This window comes from Geotrypetes seraphini, chromosome 10, assembly GCF_902459505.1.
Source record: "Geotrypetes seraphini chromosome 10, aGeoSer1.1, whole genome shotgun sequence".
NCBI lineage: Eukaryota > Metazoa > Chordata > Amphibia > Gymnophiona > Dermophiidae > Geotrypetes > Geotrypetes seraphini.
This window is the reverse complement of record NC_047093.1, coordinates 131,264,946-131,292,686: the sequence shown is the minus strand read 5'-3', so window position 1 is coordinate 131,292,686 and position 27,741 is coordinate 131,264,946. Positions and strand designations below refer to the sequence as shown.

Below are 27,741 nucleotides of genomic sequence, written 5' to 3'. Positions count from 1 at the left end.
GGGCCCAGAAATTTCTGATGGCGGCCCTGTATATACGGACAATAGAATAACATATGATCTAAAGTCCCTGCTTCAAGATGACAATGCCAGCATCTATCAGATTTAGAGCTATCTAATTTTTTTTAACCGTGCATCCTGTTTGTCAGTCATGTTCTCTCCATAACAGAAAAGCCTCCTGATCACCACCAGCGTTAGGTTTCTCTGTTATGGAGGGAACATGATTGACAAACAGGATACAGTTTGAATGGAGTTTTTGTATTGCCGGTTGATTCACAGTACATAATGCAGTTTACACTAATGCATTTTCATATTAATCAAGCAGTTACAGATTTCTCAGCCCCATGACATTAGGTTGGAGGGTTTCGCAGGTCTGATCCCACCTCCGTTAACTGCCTCCTCCATCTCCAGGACAGCTTACTTCATCCAAAGTAGGAAAACAGACAATGGAAGAAGAGCGATCATGATGACCTTTTATCTCTCCTGCATTAAATTACTAAACGATCCCGGCTGACTTTAGTAGAAATATGGAGGAGGAGTTTTAGACTTACTTGTTTCAGAAGGGTGAATCTGTTCCGATGTCTCTGATTCAGGAGGATCAACAAAAGGAAGATTGTCCTCTTGTTTAACGTTCAGCGAGAACACAGACGTTACAATCGGAAGGCCTGTGATGAGGAAACGCATTGATAAGGATTCACCAAGGATATAATAATACTGAGTTAAGAAGTACACTTTAGGTCTCCAAATGTTTGATGTCAAGGACCCAACTCCCATGATCTGAAAATGCAAAGCCCTTAAAATCCTAAGCATTTACTTACTCTTCACGGGGTCATGCGGGTTTCCTTTTCCCTCCCACTCAAAGTGTTGGGTAAAATACTTCTCATCTTCCTTTTTAATCTTAAATATAACATCAGGATTAACAATTGAGTAACCTGTTAATCAGAAAGAGGAGAATGAGATTTAATTGTATATAGAAAGCCTTGTAATTCTTTGATCACACAATGTTCTCTTATCTACATCCACTCTGCAATTCGCTGATTGTATAGTGTTATTTATTGTGAACCTTGTAATTCACCGACCCTGTAACTCACCTTGTACTTTCACTGATCTTTCAATGTTCTCTTATCTACCTATACCTTGTAATTCGCTGCTTGTGCAGCTTTTTTTCATTGTGAACCGCCTCGAAGTCGCAAGATTATGGCGGTATAGAAAAAATAAAGTTATTATTATTATCTGTTTCCTGTTCGTGTGCATGAAGGTGTGTGGGGGAGGGGGGGTTGAGTATTTATCTGATTAAACTTAAACCTCGGTGATTTGCTGATACACACCTTTCTCTTCATAGTCCTCCTAGATGGAGGCATTGCAGATGTCAGTCTTCTCGGTGACATGTGCTACCATCCATCCTCATATAAAGTTTGTAGTTCTCAGCAAGAAATCTAAGCGGCAATGCCCTGCCTGGTAAGATTAACTTTAAGAAAATGTTGAAAACGCAATTATTCGTTAATGCTTTCCTATATTAATGCTTATCTCATTTGAAAATATCGCTCTCCAGAATATTCTGACAGGAATGCATGAATTAATGCCTCTTTGCATCTCTTTGGGCATGATGGACCTCTGGTCTGACCCAGCAGAGGCACTGCTTATGTTAACTTGTTTAAATCTGACCTGATCTTGCTTGTATATGATGACTTGATATTTTGTCATCTACCATGGAATAATAATGCCTTTCTGTTTCTTTAACTGTTAGAATTTGATCTGATGCCTATATATGTTGATTTGGTATATTGACAAGAACTGCAGCAGAACGGGACTTGGGAGTAATCATCCGGGAAGAATGAAAGTTGCCAATCAGGTGGAGAAAGCTTCAGCAAAGGCTAGACAAATGCATTAGAAGAAGCTTTATCAGCCGAAAGCCTGAAGTTATACTACCATTATACAGATCCATGGTGAGACCTCACCTGGAGTACTGTGTTCAGTTTTGGAGGCCACATTATCAAAAGGACGTGAAGAGAATAGAGTCAATTCAGCGAATGGCCACTAGGAGGGTCTCAGGACTCAAAGATCTCCCATACGAAGAACGTCTGAACAGGCTACGCTTATATTCTCTCGAAGAGCGCAGAAAAAGGGGAGACATGATAGAAACATTCAAATGCATCACGGGCCGCATTGAAGTGGAAGAAGAAATTTTTCATCTTACGGGTCCCACGGCGACAAGAGGGCACCCGCTAAAATTCAGGGGGGGAAGATTTCATGGGGACACCAGGAAATACTTCTTCACCAAAAGGGTAATTGATAAATGGAAAGGTCTTCCACGCCAGGTAGTTGAGGCCAGTACAACGCTCGACTTCAAGGGACGATGGGACCGTCAGGTGGGGTCACTCCAGAGGAATGCTTAAAAGTTGGATTCTCGAGGAGGGAGGGTTCTTGAGTGGGCAGACTTGATGGGCCCGTTACGTCTATGGTACATGTATGGTGATCGTAGGGAACGCAGGATATTATGTGTGTAACATGTAAATCGTATAGTTGTATGCAGTATATACATTTTTAAATAATCAATCCTCCTCCTGGTCTTCTGTACCAAACTTTTGTTCTATTGCGGGGGTTCTCAAACCAGTCCTCAAGACGCACTCTGGTTTCCAAGATGAATGTACATAAGATAGCTTTATATACAATGGAGGCATAACATGCAAATTTATCTCATTGTGGGAACCCTGAAAATCTGACTGACTTGGGGTGTCCCAAAGACTGTTGTATAGAAAAGGGAGATGGAGGCTTAGTATATGACCAGCTGGAGTCTATATTAAGGTTTTTTACTGGTTCCTGTTGGATACTAGATGGCATCAGAAGCCAGGTTCTAAATTTCAGATGCCCGTTGGACATGGGACCTGTGATTTTTATTCCACCAATTTCCTAATGGGCTTGAATGGTAGATGATAGAGAAGACATATTTACCTCGTGACAGAAGGATCCCATGAACTTCCTTGATGACCTTCTTGTAAAGCTCCTTCTGCCGTTCTCCCAGAATGTTCCACTCCACTTCCCAGAAATAAGCAGCGACATCCTTGAAAGTGAGCAATGTCTGGAACAGCAAATAGGACACCCTCAGCCACAGTTTTTTGTTTTTAATTTAATAGACCTGTCAGTGAGATCAGATCTCTAGTATAATACAGTATAATGAAGAAAGCTCTGTTCCCTTAAGTCTCCAGCATTTTGGACAGATTTCCTTAGAGAAACACTGACAATTTCACCTGCTGACCAATTTAGCAGTTGGAAGGAAGAGGCGGGAGGGAAAGATTGAAGTGGGCTGGGCTGGGGTCTGAAGGCAGGAAAGTGGAGATTGCTGGGGTCAGCATGTATTATTAGCATGTATTAGCATGTATTGCATGTATTAGCATGTATTGCATGTATTATTAGCATGTATTAGCATGTATTATTTGCATGTATTGCATGTATTATTAGCATGTATTAGCATGTATTGCATGTATTAGCATGTATTGCATGTATTAGCATGTATTGCATGTATTATTAGCATGTATTAGCATGTATTATTAGCATGTATTGCATGTATTATTAGCATGTATTAGCATGTATTGCATGTATTAGCATGTATTAGCATGTATTATTAGCATGTATTGCATGTATTAGCATGTATTATTAGCATGTATTAGCATGTATTATTAGCATGTATTAGCATGTATTATTAGCATGTATTGCATGTATTATTAGCATGTATTGCATGTATTAGCATGTATTGCATGTATTAGCATGTATTATTAGCATGTATTGCTATTATTAGTCCGTGATCTTTTCAGGAATGGCAGAGTAGAGAGAAGTAGCTCTTTATGTGAAAAGTAATATTTATTTATTCATTGGGATTTATTAACCATCTTTATGAAGAGACTCACCCAAGGAAGTATACGGCAGGTACAGTTTAACATAAAATTTATAATTTTGTTAAAGCATAAAGTATAGTAAAATGAACAAATATAAACATAAATACAATAAAAAGTTAAACTTGGAAATGACAAATTGAAACCTAATAATAGGACTAACATGAAACAGTGTCAGAAATATACAGCACTGAATTCCAATAAAATATAGAATATGATGTCAGCATAATACTAATGAAACACAAGAGAATACTCTGATAACATAGATATGTAATGCTTCATATAACCCAGGGGGCCAAGTGCAGATATATAGATGGGTGGCTAAACTCAAGGCAAGTTCTTTGTACACTTAAACTAGATATAAGGAACAGAGAATGACATGGGACCGTTTATCGCGGTAAACCATGGTTACCGCAGTAAATCCGCAGGAATGAAGACATTTGCAACTGGTTTACCACAGGAATGGGGACAAGACCTTTTACCGCCCCTTGGGAGCGGTGAAAAGTCTTACTCCTGTGGTAAAAAAAATTGCGCCTGTGTCAGACTCGGCATCTCCTCTCAAGCTCCTCTTGTGCCTATTTTACCTTCAGGAGCCAGCCATGCCACAATGACAACAGAAGGAACCTAAAACCAAAGCCTGAGACCAATGTGATTTGAAGAATAAAATTACCAGAAGACAAAAGGTAGAAAAAAAAAAAAAAATTATATTTTGTGATTAGAATATTTCAGATTTGAAATATGTATCCTGCTAGAGCTGGTATTAGACATAACTGGAGACCACAAAGTTCAGGCTGTGCTTCTTTAGCTTCCAGCTGGATTAGGGCTCTCTCTCTCACCAGGGGGCAGTTGCCCTAGTTGCATTCTCCTAACATTATTCTTGCCATGTGTGACTAAAGTATTCTGTTAGCTTGATTTTTCTATATAGCATTCTGTAGTAATTTGGTTTGTTCAGTTTTCACAATAGTGAAGGGGATATTTGTGAAAGGGAGGGGAGATGGGTTTTGTTGATCCTTGCTCTGTATTATTTGTGTTTATAAAATGACAATTGTACAAAATATTGTCTCTCTTTATCTACGGAATATATATAAAATCGGAGGTATGTATGTGTGTATGTATGTGTGTTTGTATGTGTGTATGTGCCGCGATCACGCAAAAACGGCTTGACCGATTTGAACGAAACTTGATATGCAGATCCCTCACTACCTGGGATGATATGTTCTGGGGGTCTCGCGGCCCACCTGCACACGTGGGCGGAGCTACAAACAGAAAATCAGATTTCACCCATTCATGTCAATGGAAAGGATGTAAAAAGCTTCCATTCTCACAGTAATTCCAACTATAAAACACTTTCTATGACACTATAACCACTAGGGACATTGTTTCTATTCTACCACGGACACCATACATATACAGTTTGTATGTTCTAAATGTGTTTGTAACTGTTTCCTTCATGCACCCCAGTTCATAATGTTATTACATTACATGAGTACTCACATATGCTGAACTAGGCACACAGGTTCCATTCTGAACCGGGAAAAAACTGCATGGAGTTTCTTTTCAACCTGAGTTTCCACATATTGAGTTGTTTAAATCAATACTGAAACTTTTGGATGCCACTTATTCCAACAGATCTTCCTTTTCAGTTTAAGAGATTGCTAATTCCAGTGAGACTTGCATTCATTCACCACTATAAAGTATCTTTATTTGAATCCATTTACAGTGTTATTGCTATAATTAAATACCCGTGCTACGCCGGGGCATCAGCTAGTACTTTAATAAAATAAGTTCGGTATAAAATCATAACTATTTGAGGCTTGTGCGGAGGGGATCCAACATTTTGCAGGACGGGGACTGAGCTCGTGGGGACGAGGCAGGGACGGGGACAGGGTGGGAATAATGATCCATTTTTTCTCGTGTCATTCTCTAATAAAGAACTGATCTAAGTTACAGTGTGTGTAGCAGTCTAGTCCAGGTGGAGAGTGATATATGCATTAAAGGCTAGGGAGAAGAGCGAGGCTTTCACCTGCTTTCTGAAGCAGAGGTGGACGTAACCCCTCTGGGAGTAAATATCAAAGTGACCGAAATGCAGGGGCCATGGAGAAAGAAGATGCTGTGGCTCATCTTATACATCTCTGAGTCAGCTGGAGGAAATGAACAGAGATCTGGTCGAAGACACATAACAGGGGGGCAGGAATTTAAATGGGTGGGCGGGGCTTTGGGGCGGGACTTTAAGCTGACAGAAGTGGATTGAAGTATCAGGTCTATAGGTTAGAAAATCCCACAGTAAATATTAGAAAAAATCGAATCTTTAAATTGAGCTTCTTTCTGGGGGGGGGGGGGGGATAGTGCTTGAGGGGGACGTACCTGAAGAAACAACAGGGGGTCCCTCCTGCAGGGTGCTGATGCTGGAGGGGTGGGGGGGGGTACTGTGGAGTCCTGGTTACTGATAAATATTGGGGGCTTGTTACTAATGTTGGGAGCCATTTTTGATATTTGTACTGATGGGGGAGCATTCTGTGTATTGGGGTGTTTATTAGATGCTTGCTTCACATTTGTAGTCCCTGATATTTATATTCTGGTTTGTATATTTTCACACTACAAAACTTTCAATAAACATTTATTGATAAAAAAAAGAAAATCCCACAGTACTTTTTGTAGCAGGGAACATCACACATGAACCTACCCTTCATGAACGCAGCCAGGCACAGACAAAATAAGAGGCAGCTCTCCTTTCCTCCTCCTATTCTCAGAAATCCCCCCAAATCTACCTCCAACAGATGAAAAGTAATACCAACAACCACCAAACTACTGCTCCCTCCAGAAGAGACCGACAAGTTTCAAGTTTAATAAAAACGAGATTAATCGCTTAATCAGAATTCTAAGCGATGTACATATCACTAAAATGACAAAATTTAGGGAACAATACGACAGATGACAAAAACTAAGTCTTGCAAGACCAAGGACTAACATGAGAAACCCATTCAACATAAGGAAAAATAGGGAGGGGAATACAAAATATTTGACAGTAGGCAAGACATTCAAGGAAAAAACGAATGGAAAGGAAAAAGCAGTACACTTTAAAGAAGCTATGCAGTAAAGTTAAAATAAGGCTTACTAATTATCAAATGTATCCTTAAAAAGAAAGCTTTTTAATTTGCTCTTAAATTTATCCAAGTAAAGAGAAGGGAAGGTTTTCCTTTTAGTACCGGCGGCCTGTGCACAAAAAGGAGAACCAAGAATTCCTTACCTGATCCGAACCCAGGGCAGACATTTCCTCGGAATTCTGCAGCTGCTGGGACGGATCCAGGCTGGGGATTTCCCTCTTCCTGGAATGATAGAGGTTGAGCTAATTCCTGAATCTGAGCTATAATCTCTCCTCTGCTGAAAGGGAACTGAGTCTCCCAGGGATTTTCAATTGCAGGACACAGATTTCTCTGCTGCCCTGCACAAGAAGAGAAAGCAACAGAGCATGCTCAGAGCTCTTCACCCCGCCCCCCTCCAGCTGGGGTCATCCTGGGGGATCCCGCCTACTTAAGGTGGTTCTTTAGTTACTGTGCAGCAGACCTAACAAGACCATTTATTTTTTTCATCAAAACGGGACATCTTATTATTTGTCAGTCCCGCCCCAATCCCGCCCTAGCCCTGCCCCAGCTCCGCCCTCAATTTCTTCCATTCATTTTTCATGTACACATAATATCTTATTAATTCATAATGGTAACCATAAAATTTTTAAAAACTACAAAGCACACTATACGCAGAGAAAATGTTAATTATCATTTATATTTTGGGGGGTTTCAAAGATGTCAAGGCAGATGACTTTAAAATATGCAATGTCATCTCAGTAACTATAGAAAAATAGACAAATATAGTGCAAAATATAGACAGCAGATATAAATTCTCAAAACTGACACATTTTGATCACTAAATTGAAAATAAAATCATTTTTCCTACCTTTGCTGTCTGGTGATTTCATGAGTCTCCTTCTGATTGTGCATCCTTTCTTTCATTTCTTTCTTTCTGCACTCAGGCACAATAATTGTCCCTTTCTATTCCCTCCCTCCTTCCTTCCTTCCTATGTCCTTAGTGCCCCTTCCTATGTCCTTAGTGCCCCCACTGCCTCCTTCCTATGTCCTTAGTGCCCCTTCCTGTCATTAGTGCCTCCTTCCCATGTCCTTAGTGCCCCCAGTGTCCCTTCCAAAGTCCTTAGTGCCCCCAGTGCCTCCTTCCTATGTCCTTAGTGCCCCTTCCTATGTCCTTAATGCCCCTAGTGCCTCCTTCCCATGTCCTTAGTGCCCCCAGTGCTCCTTCCTATGTCCCCCTCACCGCCTTCCAGCCTTTGTTCCACCCCTCCCCCAAAGCTAGCCACCCTACCTCCCTCCCTCCCTGTCACGCTAAAGCCAGCCAGCCTGCTTGTCTCACTCCCTCCTGCGCCAAAGCCTGCCCCCCCATGGACCTACCCCCACTGCTGCTGCCTACCGCCGCTTCAAATACCCCCTCCCCCCGGTCTGTCACCAGTGCTGACCGCCGCAACTAAAGCAAAGCAAGGTCCAGGCACCGACCCACAAACCTTCGCCAGGATTAGCAGATGGTGGTGTTTGAAGCAGGGTGGTGGTGTTTGAAGCGGCAGTAGGCAGCAGCAGCGAGGGCCAGTCTTGGGGGGGCAGGCTTCAGCTTCAGCGCTGGAAAGAGGGGAAGCGATCGCCTGTCCCGTTGTCCCTACGTACAGCTTCGGGATGCTGTCCCTGAAAACGGGACATTTCAGCATCCCGAAGCTGTGCGTGGGGACAACGGAACAGGGTGGTGAGTCAATCATAGGTGTGCCAGAGCTACTGGATGAAGGGGAGAGGAGATGCATTGTCGGCTTTCAACAAGCGTGCTTTAATCTGGCTAGGAAATACGGTAATTAGATTTGTTTCTGAAGAATGTGAGATTGTCTTAGCTGTAGAAGCCCTGGTAAAGTACCTTAATTGCGCTGAGTTTGACCAGAAGCCTTCTTTTTGGCAGAGTGGGATGATGATCTGAGCAAGTTACTGAAGCCCAGCCCAGTGAAAGCAGAACACATGATACAGGTCAGAATACTTTGATGTGCTGAGTACATGTATTTGTAGAATAAGTATAATATATCTTGAGATCCTGTGTATGCAAACACTTAGTGCATATAGATAGTTTGATGGGCAGGTGTAGATGGTACTTACTTAACTTAGAAACATAGAAACATGATAGCAGATAAAGGCCAAATGGCCTATCCAGTCTGCCCATCCTCAGTAACCATCATCTCTTCTACCTGTAGATTGCGGAGGGGTCAAAGGTAGATCTCCAGCACCACTTGGCTCCATCTCTCCAGCAGCTCGCCCCCGTTGCTAAGAGAGAGCTTATGCTGGCAGGCCGTCTGCCGAGGGCTTGCCACTACTGCTGATCCTTTGCCTGTCTTTTTTCCCTGCCTGCGGGAATCTTGCCTGCAGGTGTTTTGGGGGTGCTGGTTGGTTTTGTGCCAATAGTTTGTGGGTACCCCAGGGGTCCACCGCCCATGTTCTGCGCCGATACACCACAGGCCCGGCATCATACCTGGTCTCCTGCTTCTCAGAATCACCCATTCCTGTCCCCGTCCCAACACCCCTTAGAAGTGTATTATATACCGGGTGATATCCATTCATCCAGGTTTACCTGAATACACTTGCCATATTAGTTGTCGTGTGCTGGTCGTTGGTCGCTTTATAGTTTGCTTTCATCAAACGTTTTCGGCCAGACACAACAAAGTGTGAAGAATTTTGTGATTTTGGTGGGCTTTTCCAATTTTATTTTAACTTGCCTATGCCTTACTCATTGAACAAGCCATCTCTTGAAAACGAAATATTAACCCTTAAAAATGACATTTTTCTCAAGACCTGTGCTGAGCAAGAATTGGTTTGGAAGCTAGTGCCTAGAGACAAATTTCCCAACTTGAGAAGATGCAGTGAAGCTGTAGACTCCTGTTTCGGTTCAACTTATTTGTGCGAAGCTGCGTTTTCCCATCTGAAAATGACAGAGTACACAACGTACCAACATGACAGATGAACATCTCCATGATTCCCCGAGACTGGCCCTCACGCAATATTCAGCCAACTTCAAAAAGCTGGTGGATGAAATGCAGGCTCAGATGTCTCACTAATGAGCAAGAGCGAAATGATAATGTAATATGTTGTGTTCATATTTTAATGTACACTTGATGTATATGTTAAAATGAATAAAGATTTGAAAAAAAAAAAAAAACCAAGCGTGCATAAGTGGTGACACCAGGAAGTATTTCTTCACAGAAAGGGTGGTAGATCACTGGAACAAACTTCCGGTGCAGGTGATCGAGGCCACCAGCGTGCTCGACTTTAAGAATAAATGGGACATCCACGTGAGATCCCTACGAGGGTCGAGTTAAGGAACTAGGTCATTAGCACTCAGACTTAATGGGGTGGGTCAGTAGAGTGGGCAGACTTGATGGGCTGTAGCCCTTTTCTGCCGTCATCTTTCTATGTTTCTAAGACATGCCTTTTTCTCCCCCTAAAACTGCTATAATTCATGTAAATCTTGTAATTTGTTTTTAATGTCAAATTTTATCATGAATCACAGACAGAAACACATGACACGACTATAATACACGCACTAAAGAAGCATGCTTTTGTCCATCCCCACCCCCCCAAAAAAAGGCTATAATTTATGTGAATCATGTAAATTTTTTTTTTTTTTCATGAGCCACAGTCAAAACACATGCCTGAGATGCACTTTTCACAGTACTGGCACCCCCGGATCAGTCTCTGATTTTTGGTCACCAAAAGTCAACGCCACACTTGGAGAATCACTCGGCGATGTTGAAGAATCCACCAGAGTGCTCGTTTAAATATTGATAAGCCCATTTACATGGCAGAATCGGAGACTGATAGGAAGCTTGGAAAAGACCACGGTAAGCTGTTTTGATAATCTGCCGCTAAAATGCAAGTACCAGTTTAGCGACTGCATTAAAGGCAACCTTAAGTTTTGAGACTCTGACCCTTAGTCATTTTGCATTGCAATACTTGTGACTTGAATCTATCTGATAACACTGCCTGCTGTAAAGTAGGGTTACCAGATGTTTGGGGAAAACCCGGACATGTCCTCTTTTTAGAGGACGTGTCCGGAGGGACTTTCAAAACCCAGCAGTTTGTCTGGGTTATGGAAGTCCCCGATGTCGGGGCAGCACGTGGAGGTTCTCCACAAATGCACAGAAGTCAACATGATGATGTCATGCATGCACACATGCATGTGATGTCATCGCATCAACATCTCTGCATGTGCGGAGGTCCTCCACATGCTGCCCTCACAGAGGCTTGTGTGGGGGTGTGGCTGGGGGCAGAATAGGGCGGAGTTGAAGGCAAAACGAGGCTTGGCCATGAGTCCGGGATTTCAGCTAACAAATTCTGGTAACCCTACTATAAAGAGAACGAGACCCAAGAGATATTCTGCCATCTTACAATAAAGTGGACTTGAAAGAGAAAATTGAATGATTTACTGTGGTTTTGTTGATAGCATTTTTGTATTCTGCTGTGTATGCTTTTAATTTTATGGTCAAACAATGAATACCAGTACACCACTTTGCACCACAATTCACATGTTCAAATCACATATGCTTTAATTTTATGGGCCTCTTCCAATAATGGTGATTTGTGGAGAAAGACACAGATGACTGGACTAATTTTTCAGAATAGACTGTGGATTTTGTGCATCAGATAATGCTATTCTTACAGTAAATGTCTTCCCTGCAATTCAGACCCTCTTTATTTTCACTCATTTTTGCTGTCATTGATGAGCTTTCTCCTGGTTTTCTTCCTATCTCTTCCATCCAGGGCCAGATTAAATGTAGGCCCAGTAGACACGTGCCTAGGGCCTGAAATTGTCAGGGGAGGCCTGCTGAAGGAGGGTAAATAGAGCAGCTGCCCTGGGGGTCTCCCTTCCCCTCACCTTCGCGGGTCACCTTTCTATCTGCTTTTTTTTTTTTTTTTTTTCAAATGGTGGGCCCTGGCATTGACGGCAAGTAAGTTCAGCAACTGTTATGTTGCAAGCAGTGCTCAGCCCAAAGCTTTTCCTCTGATGCAGCTTCCTGTTTCTGCCTGGGCAGCTCGCATCAGAGGGGACGCTTTGGCCGAGCAGCAAGGTAATGATTGCTGAACTTATTTGCCATCGATGCCGGGGCCTGTCACTGTTTGAAAATCAAAAAGAAAACATCGGAAAGCAAGGTGACCCTCGAAGGTGAGAGAAAGGGAGGGAGATGGGCCTGGGGTGGAGGGAGAGAGAGGGGGCAGATGATGGAAGTGGGGAGAAGGGAGAGAGAGAGAAGGGGCAAATGATGGAAGTGGGGAGAAGAGAGAGAGAGAGAGAAGGGGACAGATGATGGAAGTGGGGAGAAGAGAGAGAGAGAGAGAAGGGGGCAGATGATGGAAGTGGGGAGAAGAGAGAGAGAGAAGGGGGCAGATGATGGAAGTGGGGAGAAGAGAGAGAGAGAGAAGGGGGCAGATGATGGAAGTGGGGAGAAGAGAGAGAGAGAAGGGGGCAGATGATGGAAGTGGGGAGAAGAGAGAGAGAGAAGGGGGCAGATGATGGAAGTGGGGAGAAGAGAGAGAGAGAAGGGGGCAGATGATGGAAATGGGGAGAAGAGAGATAGAGAGAGAGAGAGAAGGGGCAGATGATGGAAGTTAATTTTCATATAGGCTGTCTATCAGCTGAGTTATGTGTTTGGGTATTCCCATTTGCACTAGAGTTCTCCATAGTTTATTGTGATCCACGGTGTCAAAAGCTTTGCCATAATCAATGAAGCTAAGGTGTAGGGGTTTTTGGCATCTAACATTGGCAATAACGTCTCTTGTTCCTCAACTTTTTCTGAAATCAGCCTGAACTTTGGGTAGTTCTTGCTCAATGTATGATTGGAGCCTTCATTGTATTATTTTCATCAATATTTTGCTTGCGTATTAAATGCAGCATATAAGATAAGTGACAAACAACTCTTTTGAAGTACATTTGCTGCTGGATAGTGGACAGTGTTTCTCAATCTTTGAATGCTACCAAACTGGTTACCATTGAAACTCACTGATATATTTATTGTTGAGTGAATATTATATTTAAAAGAGATATTGAACTGATTGATTATAAAAAGATTATAATAAGAAGAAAAAAGGAAAAAGAAAAGAAAGAGGAAAAGAAAATAATTAAACTAAAAGGTGGTTGGTGTTTTTTTTGCCTATGATTATATTGGGAAGACAAGAGGGAAGGGGAAACAGGGTCCTGCAGGAAGCGAGCATAACATGATTATAAAGGACGGTCATAGACCAAAGGCATCCTTAAACAAGAAAGTTTTCCATTTGGATTGGGGCTGAATTCCAAAGTGCAGGAGCGGTGATAGAGAAAATATTTGTATGCATAGTGTTGATATATCTTAAGGATGGAATCAAAAGCAAATACTAATTGACAGATCTGAGGGGCGGGAATATGGAATTAGAAGCTTATTGATAACTCAGGTTAACCGGAAGCTTTAGTTTTGAATGTTAATAGCAGAATTTTATATATAACTAAATGCTCAACTGGTAAAATGGGGTTACATGATTGTATTTTTTTGCATTATTAGTATAATGGGTACACCTCGTGTCAAAATGATTGACAGCTGTCAAAGATAAGGATTGACCAATCAGCGTTCACTTCCGGGTTAAGCCCCGCCCACACCACACCCACTCTCCGCCCAAACCTTGCATTAGTTATAATTTTAATAGAGGTATTCTGTACAATTTGTAAGCGTCGTATTTCTTTTGGGGTAATTCCTTTATATAATGCGTTACTGTAGTCAAGACATGAAATAACCAGCGAGTGGATTAGAATGTTTAGGGAAGATGAGTTTAACAGTTTGGTGAGCGAATGAATCGTACACAAATGGTAGAAGCCCTTTTTTTTATGATTGAGCTAATTTGATCATGATACGAAAGTTTTCCATCAAAGGTAACCCCCAAGAGTTTAATGGTTGGTACTGTTTCTGTCGGGGTAGAACTGAGTTTAATTGGACTAGCCAAAGATGGGGAAGAGCATAGTTTTTGATTTAGTAGTGCTATTATTATGGGGGTGGAGCAGAGCTTGGGCAGGGGTACTTGGTTTATTTGTTAGACTTAGGGCTCCTTTTACAAAGCCGCGCTAGGGCCTTAACGCGCAGAATAGCGTGAGCTAAATTACCGCACGCATTAGCCGCTACAGCCTCCTTCAGAGTAGAGAGTTGTACGGGGATAGAAATCCCACCCATCCCCACCCGTCCCCGCCAGGATCCTCTCCGTCCCCACCCGTCCCCGCCAGGATCCTCTCCGTCCCCATCCGTCTCCGTCAGGATCCTCTCCATCCCCACCCGTCCCCGTCAGGATCCTCTCCGTCCCCACCCATCCCCGCCAGGATCCTCTCCGTCCCCACCCGTCTCCGTCAGGATCCTCTCCGTCCCCACCCGTCCCCGCCAGGATCCTCTCCATCCCCACCCGTCCCCGTCAGGATCCTCTCCGTCCCCACCCGTCCCCGCCAGGATCCTCTCCGTCCCCATCAGTCTCCGTCAGGATCCTCTCCATCCCCACCCGTCCCCGTCAGGATCCTCTCCGTCCCCACCCGTCTCCGTCAGGATCCTCTCCGTCCCCACCCGTCCCCGCCAGGATCCTCTCCGTCCCCACCCGTCCCCGCCAGGATCCTCTCCGTCCCCACCCGTCCCCGTCAGGATCCTCTCCGTCCCCACCCATCCCCGCAAGGAATTACCTCCATCCTCGCCCGTCCCCATAAAAAGCAGCAATTGCTTCTGACAGGATCATCAATTCCACAATTTCTTTTGTGTTTGCGCTGCTGTTTTCCTTGTGGAATCTCTTTGGTGGAACCCTTTTTTTGTTTTCTGTTCAGGTAATTAACTTATAAACTAAGGCTGACGTGTCCATTATATTATATGGACGAACCCTGCTTCCAAAGCTTTCCATCCCCATGGGAGTCCCATTGGCTAGAGGAATATGTATGAGATGGATTTGCATGCACAGCCTCCTGGATATCCTGAAAACCTGACCTGGCTCCGGCTCTCGTGGACCGGAATTGCCTAACCCAACATAATACATTTCTTTTAATTCCCTAATCCAGGGGTCTCAAAGTCCCTCCTTAAGGGCCGCAATCCAGTCTGGTTTTCAGGATTTCCCCAATGAATATGCATGAGATCTATGTGCATGCACTGCTTTCAAAGCACATTCATTGGGGAAATCCTGAAAATCCGACTGGATGGCGGCCCTCAAGGAGGGACTTTGAGATCCCTGCAAGGCAGACATTTCTCTCCTCTTTTTTTTTCTCTGAATTCTGCAGCTGCTGAGATGGATTCAGGCTGGAGATTTTGGTGCTTCTAAGAAAGAGGAGTAAAACAAGGAGGAGGCTGGGCTGATCCTCAGGGTCTGGATAAAATCCCTCCTCTCCCCCCTCTGCAGAAAGGGAACTGGGTCTAGCCGGGATTTCCCTCTGAAGGACACAGAAAAAGTTCTGCTTCCATTCTAAACTTTCCTGTGGTTTGGACTGGAGCTCTGAGAAAGCAAGCATGCTCAAAGCTCTTCAACCTCCCCCCCCCTTGCTAAGGTCATCATGGAATAGTCCACCTCCTTAAGCTGGAGCTGGGAAAATAGTGAATCTAGCCCTTGATGTGCTATCTTTAGTCAACTACCTTAAGAAGGAGGGGTGGGGGGGGGGGGAAGGATATTCCAGAATGACCTCACAGGAGGGAGGGTAGAGTGAAGAGTTTTGTGCATGCTCTGTTGCTTCCTCTTCCTCTAGGTCTGCAAAAAAACAGAAAAGATTCAGAACAGGAGGTAGAGAAATTTGTGTCCTGCACCTGGGAGACCCAATTCCCTTTCTACAGAGGAGAATCAGCCCAGCCTCCTTCTGTCTTAACTCTTTTTCCTGGGAAGAGGGAAATCTCCAGCCTGAATCCATCCCAGCAGCTGCAGAAATCAGAGGAAAAACAGGAGAGAAATGCCTGATCAGGTAAGGAATTCTTGGTTCTCTTCTTGTACACAGGGTGCCAGCTCTAGATGGAAAAAGTTTCCCTGTGCAGCTCTTCCAACCTTCCCTTTCCTTGTTGGTCTCTTGCAGGGAGCAGTAGCCTGGTGGTTGTTGGAGGATCGGGCCTCAGGATTTATGAGAATAGAAGGAGGAAAGGAGAGTTGCCCGTTTTATTTCCTCCGTGCCTGGCCTCATTAACACCCCCCCCACACCCACCCACTCCTTTTGCACAGCTGCGTTAGTGGCAACCCAACGGCAAATGCTCCAGTGCCCGTTAAATCATCGGAGCGATTATCACAGCAGCAGCCGCTAGTGTGGCCTTGCAACAGGAGCCCTATTAGATAGTTTCAGGATCAGGGCCTAGCACCGATGCATTTAATGCGGCTAAGGTTGTGTGATTTCCTAGCTGCATTAATGCACGTCAAAGTGTCTGGGGGTCGCTCGCCATTAGAATCCACTGGTACTATAAATCTCTCCGGCTCAAAATGAAGAAATGCGGCGAGCGACTCTTGCAAACATTTCAGGAGAAAATTGAAAACCCATTTTTTCCTTAAATATTTGACTAATTAATCCATTCTTTCTATGTACTATGTTATAATTAATAATTTTTTTGTAAACCACATAGAACTTTTGGTAATGCGGTTAACAAGTACATTGTAATGTAATGAGCGACACCAGCTATATCCCCTGAGGAAGCCGACGGGTGAAACAGTGCAGGCCACCATTGGCATTTGAGATAAGTGTCTCCATGCCAACTTTTGCTGGTTCGAACACTACGGTTAAAAAATTTAAACCTTTCTCAGCCAGCTGGCGATAAGTTATTTTTGAATTAAGAAAATCTTTCCTTGAAAAGTCTAAAAATTTACTGAGACTTGTTTGGAAAACACTTTTTAGTGCACTAGCTAAATATTTATTTAAAAGACACTATGGGGTCCTTTTACTAAGGTGCACTAGTGCGTCTTAGTAAAAGGACCCCTAAACCTTTTTGCTTTTTGCACTATTAGCACTCTGCAATGGTTTTTCGCACCCATTGTGTCCTTTGAATTAAACCCTCGGGTTTTGGGCACGGAGACATTTGAGGTCTTTATTCTCATTGCAGTTTATTGATATCAAAGATATCTCTGTGTTTATTTTGTTATACACTTCCCCCTCCATATTTGCGGTGGTTAGGGGCAGAGCCGGCCCGTGAATATTAAAAAAAAACGTGAATAATATTTGGGCCGGTTCTGCCCCTCACCACTGCTTCCCCCCTGCTGTTTTAAGTCTTGAAAGCCCCCCCCTTAAGCTTATCTGGTGGTCTAGCGGGTTTTCAGGCAGGAGCGATCTTCCCACGCTCCTGCCCCGTGCAGATCGCTCACAGGAAATGGCTCGAGAGACTACGGGAGCTCAAGGCAGTCATTTCCTGTGAGCGATCTGCACGGGGCAGGAGCGTAGGAAGATCGCTCCTGCCCCGAAAACCCGCTAGACCACCAGGTAAGGCTTAAGGGGAGGGAGGCCTACAGGGCTTAAAATAGCCCGAAAAACGAAAAAGCATTATTTGTTTTAAAACCACGAATAATCGAATCCTTAGATACGGAAACCGCGAATCTGGAGGGGGAAGTGTACTACCTTTCCACCATTAGACAGCATTTAAAAACGGAGTGGTTCCCTGTCTTTCACTCTTTTACAAGCGGCTTCTACCCACTACAAGTTTGTTTGTTGGCTCTTCAGTCTGCACTTGACTAGACGTAAGTTGATGTTTGGTTCACACACCTAGTACCTTCTGGTTTGGTTTCTCTTTGGTTTGCAATTTATTATGGTGGTGGTGTATTCACAGACTTCTTCACCGGTTTCAAAAGCGACGTTAAACCAAACTGGCGTTACGTTAGTCACATCAACGGAGCAATCTTTTGCGGTGGCATTAGCTTCAAACAGGCGCTTGTCGGCCACTCTGACCAAATAAAACTTCAGCGGTTTAAGTATGCGAGTTCCACGTGTTTACTTAAGAATTTTTTTTTCCCCTGGCGAGTACTCTCTCAGGGTGGCAAATTAAAAATGGTTTCTACAATTTTGAGGGTCAAATCACGGCTAAAAAATCAAGTTGCAGTTTTAGTTGATTTGGGTCACATGACTTGCTGTTTGTTAACAGCGTCATATTTGAGCAGTATCTTGATTTTATCTTTCTCGAAATTTGTCTTTATAAAAATCTTACCATCTAAGACAGTGTTCTTCAACCACCGGTCCGTGGACCGGTGCCGGTCCACAGAAATTTCCTGCCGATCCACAGGGCCAGCACGTGCATCAGGCCCAAAACTGCCGTTCCACGGTGCGATCGATGCGGCGTTATCTTCGAGCCAGCTCCCTCTTCCTAACTGATTCAGTGCACAAAGCCACGGGCAGTGGCTCCTACGGGCATCTTGCATCTGAACCTGAAGCCTTCTCTCTGACGTTGCAACGTCAGAGGGAAGGCTTCCAGATGAGGCACGGGACGTTCAAGGTGCAATTAGTACTATTATGGGGGTGGAGATTGGGTAGAGATGGGCAGGGTCTGGCCCACGACTTAGCCCAGTGTTCTTCAACCGCCGGTCCACAGTGCAATTGATGCGGCGTTATCTTCCAGCCAGCTCCTCTCCCTAACTGATTCAGTGCACAAAGCCACGGGCAGTGGCTCCTACGGGCATCTTGCATCTGAACCGGAAGCCTTCTCTCTGACGTTGCAACGTCAGAGGGAAGGCTTCCAGATGAGGCACGGGACGTTCAAGGTGCAATTAGTACTATTATGGGGGTGGAGATTGGGTAGAGATGGGCAGGGTCTGGCCCACGACTTAGCCCAGTGTTCTTCAACCGCCGGTCCACAGTGCAATCGATGCGGCGTTATCTTCCAGCCAGCTCCTCTCCCTAACTGATTCAGTGCACAAAGCCACGGGCAGTGGCTCCTACGGGCATCTTGCATCTGAACCGGAAGCCTTCTCTCTGACGTTGCAACGTCAGAGGGAAGGCTTCCAGATGAGTCACGGGACGTTCAAGGTGCAATTAGTACTATTATGGGGGTGGAGATTGGGTAGAGATGGGCAGGGTCTGGCCCACGACTTAGCCCAGTGTTCTTCAACCGCCGGTCCACAGTGCAATCGATGCGGCGTTATCTTCCAGCCAGCTCCTCTCCCTAACTGATTCAGTGCACAAAGCCACGGGCAGTGGCTCCTACGGGCATCTTGCATCTGAACCAGAAGCCTTCTCTCTGACGTTGCAACGTCAGAGGGAAGGCTTCCAGATGAGGCACAGGACGTGCAAGGTGCAATTAGTACTATTATGGGGGTGGTGTCTGGGGTGGAGATTGGGTAGAGATGGGCGGGGTCTGGCCCACGACTTAGCCCAGTGTTCTTCAACCGCCGGTCCACGGACTGATGCCGGTCCACAGAATAATTCTTTTATTTCTGCCGGTCCATAGGTATAAAAACGTTGAAAAACACTGATCTAAGAGATACTCACCTAGATTATAATCAATAAGAAATGACGTTTGTTGAAAGAAATAAAAAGGAATAAAGATTAAAAAAAGAAATGATGTTTTTTCCCCCTTTCATTGTTTTTCTTTTTCCCTTCCCCGCTTCTTCCTTTCCCCCCATGTCCCTTTTTTAAATGCTATTATTTAAGTTTCTCAATTAAAAATTTTTTTTTGCAGCATTCATATTCACAGCAGAGTTTTATAAATACTGTACATCTTTTACTTGCATCACTTTAAACTGTCCATTTAGTTGTTGGCGTCATTTTTTTGTCCATCTATGTCAGGGGTAGGGAACTCCGGTCCTCGAGGGCCGTAATCCAGTCGGGTTCTCAGGATTTCCCCAATGAATATGCATGAGATCTATTTGCATGCACTGCTTGGGGAAATCCTGAAAACCCGACTAGATTATGGCCCTCGAGGACCGGAGTTCCCTACCCCTGATCTATGTATATGGGATTTTTTTTAGCTCTGATCTATACGGCACTCTTTGGTTGAAAGTTGCTGATATTGCACAATGGGTTCCTTTTATTAGCATGCGCTAAAGCTAAGACATCTATTATATTCCTATGGGCATCTTAGCATTTAGCACAAGGGTCTCAAAGTCCCTCCTTGAGGGCCACAATCTAGTCGGGTTTTCAGGATTTCCCAAATGAATATGCATGAGATCTATTTGCATGCACTGCTTTCAATGCATATTCGTTGGGGAAATCCTGAAAACCCGACTGGAATGCGGCCCTCAAGGAGGGACTTTGAGTTCCCTGATTTAGCACGAGCTAAATCGGTTAGCGATGTGGTTCCCAATCCTGTCCTAGAGGACCAACAGGCCAGTCGGGTTTTCAGGCTAGCCCTAATGAATATGCATGGAGCAGATTTGCATGCCCGGCACCTCCATTATATGTAGATCTCTCTCATGCATATTCATTAGGGCTCTCCTGAAAACCCGACTGGCCTGGTGGTCCTCCAGGAGAGGGTTGGGAACCACTGGGTTAGCGCACCTTGATAGAAGGACCCCAATATGTCTTCCTACACGGCACTTCCGTTTGAAAGCAGCCGGCATTGCACAGTACACTGTCGGCACATGATTCTATGACACTTTTTTAAAAAAAATTGTGTGCTGTCTCGATATCTATACATTTTTTCTATACCCATTATAAAGTTTATCTCAGTACCGCTATTGATCTTTCCATTCTATATATGTGACATACTGAGTTCCACCAAAAATTAAAATTAAGCCTACTGTGATCCTTCCAGTTATTAGTAATATGTTGGATGGCAACTCCAGTCAAAATCATTAAAAGTTTGTTGTTACACGCTGATATCTGACTCTTTTTTATCTCATAGACATTCCAAATATCACAGTATCATATGATAACGCTACATGGTTTTCCAATAAACAATTTATTTGATCCCAGATTGAGTTCCAAAAGGCTAAGATGTGGGGACAGTAGAATAAAAGATGATCCAAAGTCCCAATCTCTAATTTACAATGCCAGCACCTATTGGACAAGGAACTATTTAAGTTTTGTATTGGGTGGGGGATGGGATTTAAATTATATGATCTTATAATGAATAGAGGGTTTTGAGGGAGGGTGGGATAAGGGTTACATTTTTAATTATAAGTTATGATGATAAGATGTTCAAGTGCTCAAGCTAAATGTGTTTATTATATAATATTTGTACACTTGATGAAAGTTTTAAAATGAATAAAGAATTAAAAAAAAAAAAAAGTTTATCTCAGTATGGTCATTTATTATATTTAATTTCTTATACTTTTATATAAACAAAAGTTGATACTGATATACTTTTTTTCTTCTCTCTCTTCTTCTTCTCTAGTGTTTTTCTTTTTTCTCCTTTTTCATCTCAACTGTTTTTCTTTCTCCTTTTTCATGTCGAGTCATATTTAATAAAGTGTTCCTATTCCATTCCATTGGTTTCTGTTTCCTGCGCTGTGCTTCTGTGTAAAAGATTTTATGGACACCACTGGCATTGTCTATCATTATCCCCGTTCTTTGGTGCGATCTGATCTCGCTGACATAGCTCATATAACGGTCTATTAAACCCAGTGAAACTGTGGCTGAGGGTCTCCTATTTCCTTTTCCAGGCGTTGGTCACATTCAAGGACGTCGCTGCTTATTTCTGGGAAGTGGAGTGGAACATTCTGGGAGAACAGCAGAAGGAGCTTTACAAGAAAGTCGTCAAGGAGGTTCATGGGATTCTCCTGTCACGAGGTAAACATGTCTCACAGGCCCATTAGGGAATCAATGGTTGAAAAATCTCAGATTTCAGGTCCCATGGGCATCTGAAATTTAGAACCTGGCTTCTCCTACTACTATTAATTATTGCCATAGTGCTACCAGACGCACACAGCACTGCACAGAGTCGCAGAGAAGAAGAAACAGTCCCTGCTCGAAAGAGCTTACAATCTGATGTCATCCCATATCATAAGAACATAAGAACTGCCATCTCCGGATCAGACCCTGGGTCCATCAAGTCCTGTGATCCGCTCCCACGGAGGCCCAGCCAGGTGCAACCTGGCAAAAACTTAGTCACCCGTATCCCTCTATGCGCCTTTCGAGGAGATGTGTATCTAACTTGCCCTTAAATCCTAGAACGGTGGGTTCCACAGTAATCTCCACCGGGAGAGCATTCCAGGTGTCCACCACTTGCTGTGTGAAGCAGAACTTCCTGGCATTTGTCCTGGGCTTGTCCCCCCTCAGCTTCAGTCCATGACCTCTTGTCCTAGTCACATTTGACATCGTAAATAACTTTTTGTCCTGCTCTATCTTGTCGATTCCTTTTATTATTTTACAAAGTCTCAATCAGATCCCCTCGCAGTCTCCTCTTATCAAGGGAGAACAGTCCCAGTTTTCTAAGTCGTTCTTTGTAGTTCAAGTTCTCCAACAGGAAAAAATAACAGACCTTAAAATAGAGGCTTCATCCATGACAAGTCGGGTTTTCAGGATACTCACAATGAATCCGAATGAGATAAATTTGCATGTTCTGCCTCCATTGTTTGCAAATTTATCTTATGCATATCCATTGTGGATTCCTTGAAAGTCAGAATGGTGGTGTTTCCTGAGAACCCCTTCTATAGAATAAAAGTTTGGTACAGAAGACATGTATGATGACATGTCGGCTGCAGACTAGTCAACTGTACCGTAGAATGTGTAACACCCTTCGGATGGTACCGAATGTTGCAGAGAAGACTGATATGCAATGGCTCCATCTAGGGGAACCATGAAGAGAAATATTTGTAACAGCAAATCTTCAAGGTTTAAGCTTAATCAAGTGGCAGATAGTAGTTGCCTCTTACACACACACACACGCTATATATACCATGTTTCCCCCGAAAATAAGACAGTCTTATATTCATTTTGGGCCCAAAAAATGCACTAGGTCTTATTTTCGGGTAAGGCTTCTTTTTTTCATGTCATGATCATCTCTCCCTTCCTCTCCTTCACCCCAATTCTTCCTCTTTCCTTTCTCTCCCCCACATGTGCAACATCTTCCTTCCTCTCTCACCCATCCCCCTTGTGCCTTCCCTCTGCAGCATCTTTCTATTCCTCCCTCCCATCCCTTGTGCAGCATAACCCTTGAGCACCCCCCGCCGCGCAACCGAACATCTGCTGACCCGCCATCCTTTCCTCCCATCCGAACCCCGCCGACCGCGAGCCCTACATACCTTCCTCCAGAGCAGCGTCGGGCCATCAGCACTCTAAAAAGGCTGCTTCACAGCCTTCTTGCCGGGGAATTCCCTCTGCCGCATCACTGATGATGTCATTATTAACATGGCACATGGAAGACCCCAGCGAGAAGGCCGCGAAGCAGCCCGTTTAGAGTGCTGCTGGCCCGACTGCTCTGGAGGAAGGCATGGGGTCGGCGGGGTTTGGATGGGAGGGAAGGATGCGAGGGTCAGCAGAGTTTCGGCGGTTTGGCTGTGCAGCAGGGGAAGCGCTGCTGCCGGTGAATCCAGGGCTTATTTTTGGGGTAGGGCTTATTTTCAGGGAAACACAGTATATATAGATAATTAAATAATATAATATAATTTTAAAAATTTAATTTCTTCCTTCTTATTAACAGGTTATTCAATTGTTAATCCTAATGTTTTATTCAAGATTAAAAAGGAAGACGAGAAATATTTCACTCAACATTTTGAGTGTGAGAGAAAAGAAAACACACTTGACCCCATGAAAAGTAAGTAAATGTTTATGATTTAAAGGGCTCTGCATTTTCAGTTCATAGGAGATGTGTCTTTGACATCAAGGCCCTGATTCTCTAAAAGTGCGTCCCGATTTTAGGCAGCTGTAGGCGTCCTACAGCTGTCTAATCAGCCAATCGGGATGCACGTTTTTTTTAAAAAAATGCTCCCCAGGCAGGCCGCCTATATTGAAGGCGAGGCCCGCAAGACACCTAGGCCCTGATTCTGTATAGGACGCCCGGGAGAGGCGTCCTATTCAGAATCGGCCTAAACTAAACCCCGATTCTGTAACCGGCGTCCATGTTACAGACGCGGGTTAGAGAATCGGGTTAGATTAGACACGGCCCGCTACACTTATCGCGGCAAGGGATCTCTCTGCCGCTATAAGTATAGCGGGCCGTGGCCCCCTGACCGATCACTGGCAGGAGGGTGCCTACATTTTTAAGCTTCTCATCTACTAGGGAGACGTCTAGGGCCGCCTAGGTTCAGCCTAAGGCCCGCCTAAGGCCCTTAGACGAGCTTAGGCATCTTGCGGGTCTCCCTAGGCTCCCGGAGGCGCCTTCAGGCCTGCCTGGGGAGCATTTTTTTAAAAAAACGTGCATCCCGATTGGCTGATTAGACAGCTGTAGGACGTCTACAGCTGCCTAAAATCGGGACGCACTTTTAGAGAATCAGGGCCCAAATGTCTAGAGACATAAAATGTATTTTTTAACTTAGTATTATTCTATCCTTGGTGAATGCTTGTAAATGTGTTACCTCATCACAGGCCTTCCTGTTATAACGTCTGTGTTCTCACTGAGTATTAAGCAAGAGGAAGATCTCCCTTTCATGGATCCTCCTGAATTAGAGACATCTGAACAGATTCACCCTCCCGTAACAAGTAAGTATAAAATTCCTCCTGCACATCTTTAATAAGGTCAGCCTGGACCATTCAGTAATTGAATGCAGAGAGGTAAAAGGCCATTATCCTCTCTCTTCTTCCCATGGCCTGTTCACCTACTTTGGATGGAGTAGGCTGCCTTGGAGATAGAGGAGTCAGACCTACAAGGTGTCAGGTCAAAAGCGCGCCGGGACAAAGGCGCACGCAGACAATTGAGCGCAGCGCGGAGGCGCACGCCGCAGAAAATTACTGTTTTTAGGGCTCCGACGGGGGGGGGTGCGTGATCGTGCCGCATTGTGGGGGGGTTTGGGGGGTTGTAACCCCCCACATTTTACTGAAAATATATTTTTGGCACCTCTTTTGACATTATGTCAATCTATAGGATTTCATGTTTTTGCCTATGCTGATGATATACAGTTATTGTACCCCCTAAATAATAACAACATAAATGAAATTTTGACAATTAATGCGAAACTTGAGCAAATTCATCATTGGCTGGACAAAAACAGGTTGGCCCTCAATATCAAAAAAACAAATATCATGCTGTTTCCTTGTAAGGAAAACTTTTCTTTAGTTGCTCCTATTTTGATTCAAAATATTCCTCTTCAATTAGTTAAAAATACTAAAATTCTAGGAGTAATTTTTGATAATAAACTTAATTATCATGATCACATTAGTAGTATTGTTAAAACCACCTTCTAGATTGCGGAAAATTCGATCCATTTCTAAATTCCTCTGTCCCAGAGCACTTAATATTCTTATTCACTCTCTGGTGATGTCTAAAATCGATTATTGCAACTCATTATTTACAGGAATTGCGTTACAAGAAATTAAACGTTTACAAATTATTCAAAATGCTTCTATTAAATTAATAACAAAATCTAAAAAATTTGATCATGTGACACCACTCCTTAAAAAGGCTCATTGGCTTCCAGTCATACATAGAATTACACATAAATTATGTACTATTATCTTTAAAACATTAGAAAATAAGACTCCAGCATTTTTATTCAGACTACTTATCCCATATTCAGTTAAAAGAACTTTAAGATCTAGTGAGCGGAACCTTTTATCAATTCCTTCGTTAAAAGTAATTAGCACAAGAAGACAATTTATCTTCTCATGTACAGCTCCCCAGATCTGGAATGCGCTTCCTATGTTTTTACGGGAGGAGAAGGTGTTTGGGAAATTTAAAAGCGAATTAAAAACCTTTTTGTTCAAAGACGCATTTGCAAATTAATTAAATTTTATTATAAAGTGTTATTCTAGCGAATTATTTTTCTATCTTTTGTTTTTTTTAATTTCCTTATGTGTTTTCCCTGTATGATCTTTCTTTACTATAAAAAATGTATTTCACCCCCTCTTACCTTTTGTTTACGTTATAATTAATTAACTGTATGTAATGTTTTCGTTTCCTTACATGTATATTTTATTGTACATCGCTTAGAAATCTGATTAAGCGATTCAACAAGCAAACTAATAAACTTGAAACTTCAAACTTGAAAACTTCACTTTTTCCCTGTTTTTAGGGAAAAAGTTAAGTTTACAGTAAAATGTGGAGGGTTACAACCCCCCAAACCCCCCACAACGCCGGCGCAATCTCTATTAAGTAAACTGGGGGGGCTCCCCAACAAAACCCCCCGTCGGAGCCCCTAAAAACTGTAATTTTCTTCGGCGCGCGCTTCCGTCTGGCGCTCAGTTGTCGGCGCGCGCCTTTGTCTTTCGCGGGGTTGTCTATGAACCGACCTACAAAACCCTTCATCCTAATTTCATGGAACTGAGAAATCTATTTTTAAAAGGAATGGTAGGATGAGGAGGCTTCTCTGTTATGGAGGGAACAGGACTGACAAACGGAGTTGTTTATTGCTGATGGATTAGTATAAATCACAGTATATAATGCAGTTTACACTAATGCAGGTTGATATTAATGGATGAGAAACAGTGCAGCAGCTCCTCTCTCTTGTTATCCCCTCCCTTGTTTCACGCATTCCCTTTCCCCTACCCCTTTGTTTTTCTTATAACCTACCCATTCCTTTCCTCCTTTTTCAAAATTTGTTTGTTGCTGGTATTTTGTGTTTTGTTTATTTTGTTCCCTTCCCCTTCTTATTTGAGTTTTTGTTCTTATTTTCTTTTTTTTTATAATTCTTTATTCATTTTTAAAACTTTCATCAAGTGTACAACAATCATAATAAACACAATTAATCAGAGCACTTGCATATCTAATCATTATAATCTAAAAATACAAATGTAACCCTCTCCCCACCCTCCCTCAAAGCCCTTCATTCATAAGAAAAACCTATATTTGTATCCCTCCCCCCTCCCAATACTATATGGTGTATAACTAATAGAAAAATGGCATTTAATCATGACAAAAAGACGTTAATGGCTCCCAAATTTTAATAAAATTATTATAATTTCCATTTTGTATCGCTAGTGATCTTTCCATTCTATATATGTGACATAATGAATTCCACCAAAAATTAAAATTCAGCCTACTATGATCTTTCCAATTATTAGTAATATGTTGGATGGCAACTCCAGTCATGATCGTTAAAAGTTTATTATTACACGATGATATCTGACTCTTTTGTCCAATAGGTGCTTATTTTCTTTTTTAAATAACATTTTATTGTAAACCGTTTAGATTTACTTTGGTTTTATATTTGGGGTATATCAAATAAATTGAACTTGAACCTAGGAAAACAGCATAATTCTGAGCACTTACAATGTAAGCTGGGGTTACTTTACTAAATTTATTGTAATACCTATTTCATTGGACAGGCTCCCATAATGTCAAGCCAGACATTTTAATCCGATTTGAGCAAGAGAAATTCAAGACTGAGCCTCAGGAATCTGAGGAAAGAGGAAATCTGCCCCCCACAGGCACATATGAGGAACTGCAGGAAGCAGGTGATGTAGCTTAAAGTGAGAAATGGGGTAATGCAAACATTTTCTACAAGAAAGACATCTCCAATGAACACGCATGAGTTCTATTTTCATGCACTGCTTTCATTGTATGCTCATAGATCTCATGCATATTCATTGGGGAAATCCTGAAAACCCGACTGGATTGTGGCCTTCGAGGACCGACTTTGCCCCCTGTGGGTTACATGTTAAACATACATAATTTCAGTACAAGTTTACAATACAAGTTTTTATCCTAACCTGACATATACTAGGGGTCTAATATTAATATACATAACAATTCGCTGGTATCCATATTGGAAGAGAGGAATATTGAATAGCCCAACCA

General features: G+C 43.1%; 2 protein-coding genes across 4 annotated transcripts in view; one reads left to right on the top strand and one right to left on the bottom strand.

The window, feature by feature from the left end:
* LOC117367630 (gastrula zinc finger protein XlCGF57.1-like) overlaps positions 1-27,741 on the bottom strand; it is a 158,799-nt gene that overhangs the window by 15,598 nt on the left and 115,460 nt on the right. The gene's annotated exons all lie outside the window — the stretch shown is intronic.
* Positions 8,908-27,741, top strand: part of LOC117367653 (zinc finger protein 391-like) — a 29,004-nt gene continuing 10,170 nt past the window's right edge. Inside the window, exons 1-6 of one of the 3 annotated variants that reach the window (XM_033960432.1) lie at positions 8,908-8,956; positions 10,617-10,818; positions 21,512-21,638; positions 23,526-23,604; positions 24,375-24,488; positions 27,270-27,398. In XM_033960432.1, the coding sequence (XP_033816323.1) occupies positions 21,618-21,638; positions 23,526-23,604; positions 24,375-24,488; positions 27,270-27,398 (343 nt within the window). In that variant the 5' untranslated portion in view covers positions 8,908-8,956; positions 10,617-10,818; positions 21,512-21,617. Of the gene's footprint in view, positions 8,957-10,616; positions 10,819-15,629; positions 15,912-21,511; positions 21,639-23,490; positions 23,605-24,374; positions 24,489-27,269; positions 27,399-27,741 lie in introns of those variants that run through there. The other 2 variants (XM_033960431.1, XM_033960430.1) reach the window with 2 other exon arrangements.